This window comes from Hirundo rustica, unplaced genomic scaffold (genome assembly GCF_015227805.2).
Source record: "Hirundo rustica isolate bHirRus1 unplaced genomic scaffold, bHirRus1.pri.v3 scaffold_263_arrow_ctg1, whole genome shotgun sequence".
Taxonomy (NCBI): Eukaryota; Metazoa; Chordata; class Aves; order Passeriformes; family Hirundinidae; genus Hirundo; species Hirundo rustica.
This window is the reverse complement of record NW_026690317.1, coordinates 1-5,433: the sequence shown is the minus strand read 5'-3', so window position 1 is coordinate 5,433 and position 5,433 is coordinate 1. Positions and strand designations below refer to the sequence as shown.

Here is a 5,433-nt window from a genome sequence, read left to right as displayed (position 1 = left end):
AGTGCTTCGCCATTGGACAACGCCTGGAAAGACGCCGGATTCTGATTGGTCGGCGGGGAGAGGGCGAGGCCGATGGAGCGCGCGGGGCCGTGGACGCCGGGAGCGGGTGAGGGGGGGGCGGAGAAGGGCGCGACCATTTTTGGGGAGCGGAGGGGGGGTCGGGATGGATTTCCTTGGAAATTGGGTTTCTTTGGGAATGTGGAGACCCTTGGGAACGAGGGAATCCTTGGAATTGAGGGATTGGCACTGAGGGGACCCTTGGGGGTCGATATTCAAGGGGCTTTTGGCGCCGCTGGAGGCGTTTGGCTTTGAGGGGAGCTTGGGAATGGGGGCTCCTTTGGCGTGAGGGGAGCTTTGGGAATGGACGCTCCTTTGGCGTGAGGGGAGCTCCTTTGGCGTGAGGGGACCCTTGGGAATCCTCGGAATTAAGGCATTGGGAACGAAGGGAGCTTTGTTAACAGGATGGGAGAGCGAACGGGGGAATTCTTCGCTGAAAAGGGGTTAAAAAGGGAATTTCCCCTCGGGAACGAGGGAATCTTTGGAACTGAGGGATCGGCACAGGGGATGAGGGGACCCTCAGGACGAGCTCGGCGCATCCGTGTGGGAAAAGGACTTTGGGAAAAGACGTTCTGAGGGAAAAGCGTGGAGCAGCTCCAAATTTTCTCCCAAATATTTCTCTTCCCTCCGGAGCTTCCCAGCTGGAATGTCGTCTCCCGGCTGGCATTCCTCGTGGCCCTGGTGTCAGCGACGGGAAATCTTGGGAAAACGGGGGGGGGGGGAATAGGAATAATGCAGAGAAATGAGCGGGAAATTCCATTTTTTTTAAAGCAGAATCCTGGAACGGTTTCGGTTAGAAAAGATTGTTAATATCGTCAAATCCAGCCATGCCTAAAAACCACGGGATTGTCTTTGGTTGTTGTTTGTTTTTTTGTTTTGTGGGGGTTTTTTTCCTTTTATTTGCCTAATTTTCAATAGTTTGAGGAAATCGGGATGTTAGAAAAACAGCTTCCCCCGGGGGAGCTGAGTGGTTTTAACTCCGCTAAAAAAGAGGAAGCGACGCATCCATAAAATCATTCGGGTTGGGAAACAAAACAAAACAAAACAAAAAACAAAACCCTCTAAAATCATCCAATCCAAATATTATCCCAAGGAATAACCAGGCCGATCTTTGGATGCTGCCCTGCCAGGAAAGTGGAGCTTTTTTGCCTTTTTTTTTTCCTTTTATTTATTTTTTTTTTTGCTTTGTGGCTGCTGCGAACGGGTTAAAAGAGGAAGAAATAAATGAAAGGAAGCAAAAGCGAAAGCGCCGATCCTGGCAGGAAGGAGCTCATCCCGAGACGGCTTTTCCTGCTGCTTTTGGGTCATTTCCCCAGCATTTTTTGGAGGGGAAAAGTTGTATTTTGCGTTGGTTTTTTTCCTGCCCGGAAGAGAGGAATTCGTGCCTTTTCCAAAGTAAGGTTTGATTCTTTTATCGGATTTAACGAAATTTCCTCCCTTAATGGATGATCCCAGCTTGGATGTGTTTGGAGAAAAAGCTGGAAAATCTGCCAGGATTCTGGAGGTGGTTTTTTAATTTTTGCTTCTCCTGTCGTTCCACAGCCTCGTGCTGGAATCGATGTTTGTAAATAGAATTCTATTTGTAAATAGAATTCTATTTGTAAATAGAATCGGGTGGGAAGGGCATTTAAAGATTTTTCCATTTTGAGCTCCTTTCGTGGGACACTTTGCGGCATCCCAGGGACAAATCCAGGGATCCAGGCACGGCCACAGCTTCTCTGGGAATTCCAGCCCAAGATCCAACCCAAAATCTGCTCTCGTCCGTCCCTCCAGAAAAAAAAAAACGACATAAAACCCTTTGCAGAGTGTGAAAAACGCCAGTCACTCGTTTGAAAATTTGGAAAGTTTAATAGTAAATGAAATGGTTATAAAATTCGAATTAGGGTAAAAAAATGGAACAATTAGGGTTAGGAAAATCCGAGACAATAAAAACAAAGTTACAGAGGTCTGGGTGAGTTTGTGGGCAAAAAGCTCTGAAAAAGGACCCTGATAACAGAGGATTAAATATTAAAAGCAATAAATAGCCTGGTAAATATTCACACATCTCATATATGGTGAGTGTGAAAAATGCCAATCACTCGTTTGAAAATCTGGAAAGTTTAATAGCAAATAAAACGGTTATAAAAATGGAATTAGAGTAAAAAAATGGAACAATTTGGGTTAGGAAAGTATGAGATAATAAAAACAAAGTTACAGAGGTCTGGGCGCCTTTCTGGGCAAAAAGCTCCAAAAAAGGACCCCGATAACAGAGGATTAAATATTAAAAGCAATAAATCACCTGTTAAATATTCACACATTTCATATATGATGAGTCTGAAAAATGCCAATCACTCGTTTGAAAATTTGGAAAATTTAATAGTAAATAAAATGGTTATAAAATTAGAATTAAAGTAAAAAATGGAATGATTAGAGTTAGGAAAATATTAATTATTCTCATATATATTCTCATATCTCATACATGATGAGTGTGAAAAATGCCAATCACTCGTTTGAATTTTTTGAAAGTTTAATAGCGAATAAAATGGTTATAAAAATAGAATTAAAGTAAAAAATGGAATGATTAGAGTTAGGAAAATACGAAACAATAAAAACAAAGTTACAGAGGTCTGGGTGCCTTTCTGGGCAAAAAGCTCCAAAAAAGGACCCCGATAACAGAGGATTAAATATTAAAAGCAATAAATAACCTGTTAAATATTCACACATTTCATATATGATGAGTGTGAAAAACGCCAGTCACTCGTTTGAAATTTTTGAAAGTTTAATAGTAAATAAAATGGTTATAAAATTAGAATTAGAGTAAAAAATGGAATGATTAGAGTTAGGAAAATATTAATTATTCTCATATATATTCTCATATCTCATACATGATGAGTGTGAAAAATGCCAATCACTTGTTTGAAATTTTTAGAAGTTTAATAGTAAATAAAATGGTTATAAAATTAGAATTAAAGTAAAAAATGGAACGATTAGAGTTAGGAAAATACGAAACAATAAAAACAAAGTTACAGAGGTCTGGGCGCCTTTCTGGGCAAAAAGCTCTGAAAAAGGACCCTGATAACAGAGGATTAAATATTAAAAGCAATAAATAACCTATTAAATATTCACACATCTCATACATGATGCATAAATCCCTTTCACACAAAGAATTCTCTGGTCGCTGTCACTTTTTTCCTACGGCATCTCCAGGGCTGAGCGAGACAGAAGTTGTTCTCTTCCGATAAAGGAGCAGTAAATTCTTTTTCTCTGAAAAGATTTACGTTTTCCCGTGGCCGTTGTATCAAAACCTCCATTTTAACCACCAAAACATCAGCACAAATCATTAAACAATTATTAATCCCCGATCGATACGCCGCAACGCGCGCCACAAATAACCTCGCCGTGTGAGAATTCGCTTTTCCCGCGGGAAAAACGCCGAGGCCTCTCGAAATTCCTGAAAGGGGGGGGAATGGTGGGGAAAAAAAACGGATTTTGCGGGATTTTTTTTTTTTTTTTCCCTCTTTTATTCCTCTTTCTGCTGCGGGCAGGGATGAGGGGCTCCAAGCGGCGGCACCTGACGGCCCCCGAGTGCGAAGCTCTGGCCCGGAGCGCCGAGGGCTCGGCGCCGCTGCGACGGCCGCTGGGCCTGGCCACAGGAGGAGGAGGAGGAGGAGGAGGAGGAAGCCGAGGCCTTCATCCCATCCACGGGACACGGAGACATCCCAGAGGTGCTGCTGGGAATTAATTCCGGGAGCCTGCTCTGGGAGAGCCGGGAATGTTCTCCTGCAGGAGGGAAGGGTCCGGGGAAAGCTTCCGGAACGTTCCAGGAGAGCTTCCAGAACGTTCATGAAGGGACGGGGTCGGGGGGGTTGGTTTGTTTTCCTTAGGGAAAGGATTTTGGGGTGGGCGTGGGGTTAAAATTCCATCCCGTTCCAGCGGGAAAAGCGGGAAAAATATTTAAAAAAAAAAGGGAATTGTGCTCGTCTCGAGTGAGAGCTCACCTGGGGACAGCAGCAGGAGAGAGTCCGGAGGAATCCGTGGGATTGTTCTCAGGGATGAGCTCCTCTGCTGGAGAGCTGGGAATGTTCCAGGGACAGCTTCCAGAGCTTCCAGAACATTCCAGGGGCTCCAGGAGAGCTGCAGAGGGGCTGGGGACAAGGGACAGGACACAGGGAATGGGCTGGGATTGGAGAAGGGGAGATTTGGGATCTTGGGAAGGAATTCCTGCCTGGGCTGGGATTGCCAGAGAAGCTCTGGATCATTCCCTGGATCCCTGGAATGTCCAAGGAAGGATTGGAGCAGCCTGGGATCGTGGAATTATCCCTGGAACGAGCTCTGAGCTCCTTCCCACCCAAACTGCTTCAGGATTCTGGGATTTGGGACCCTCAGAATCCATCCCGAGGGATTTTTCTGGAAAATGGGGAGAGGAAAGAGAGGGGAAGGGAAGGGAGACCCTTGATGGTGTCCTGAGATTCCAAGTGAAGCCCCTGGATCCATCAATTTCTTGGAGAGGAGATGGATCCAGCCTCAGGCTCTGGAGCCGGGCTGGGAGAGCTGGGAATGTTCTCCTGGAGAAGGGAAGGATCCAGGGAGAGCTTCCAGAACATTCCAGGGGCTGAAGGGGCTCCAGGAGAGCTGCAGAGGGGCTGGGGACAAGGCCTGGAGGGACAGGACACAGGGAATGGACTGGGATTGGAACCTGCCCGGGCTGAGCTGAGCCCCAAAATCCCAAATTCCCGTCCCGAACTCTTCCCTGTTCCCTGATTTCCATGGAATTCATTCTCACTTTTCCCTTGGTGCAGGAGCCGCCCGGCAGAGGAACATTCTGGAATTCTTTGCGATCCAGAAACGTCCGGAGGTGGGAACTGCTGGGATGGAGAACTGTGGGATCAAGGAAGATCCAATGGATCCCGTTTTCCCTGGATCTGGGGATTCCTTCAGGAGCAGAGCTCAGAGCTGTGGGATCAGGGAAAATCCAATGGATCCCGTTTTCCCTGGATCTCAGGATTCCTTCAGGAGCAGAGCTCAGAGCTGTGGGATCAGGGAAAATCCAATGGATCCCGTTTTCCCTGGATCTCAGGATTCCTTCAGGAGCAGAGCTCAGAGCTGTGGGATCACGGAAGAGCCCCTGGATCTGGATCCCGTTTTCCCTGGATCTCAGGATTCCTTCAGGAGCAGAGCTCAGAATTGTGGGATCAGGCAAGATCCAATGGATCCCATTTTCCCTGGGGAGTCCTTCAGGAGCACTCGGAACTCTGGGATCAGGCAAGATCCAATGGATCCCATTTACACTGAGGATTCCTTCTGGAGCAGAGCTCAGAGCTGTGGGATCAAGGAAGATCCAATGGATCCCATTTTCCCTGGATCTCAGGATTCCTTCAGGAGCAGAGCTCAGAGCTG

At 46.4% G+C, this 5,433-nt stretch overlaps 1 protein-coding gene across 1 annotated transcript; it reads left to right on the top strand.

The window, feature by feature from the left end:
• Window positions 1–262: 262 nt before the first annotated feature.
• LOC131378798 (uncharacterized) lies at window positions 263–5,422 on the top strand (the record flags this gene model as incomplete). The annotated part of the gene is made up of 3 exons (XM_058424376.1): window positions 263–1,452; window positions 3,582–3,761; window positions 4,836–5,422. Coding segments are annotated over exons 1-3 (1,047 nt in total), but the record flags the coding sequence as incomplete, so codon positions are not given.
• Between the last annotated feature and the right edge of the window lie 11 nt (window positions 5,423–5,433).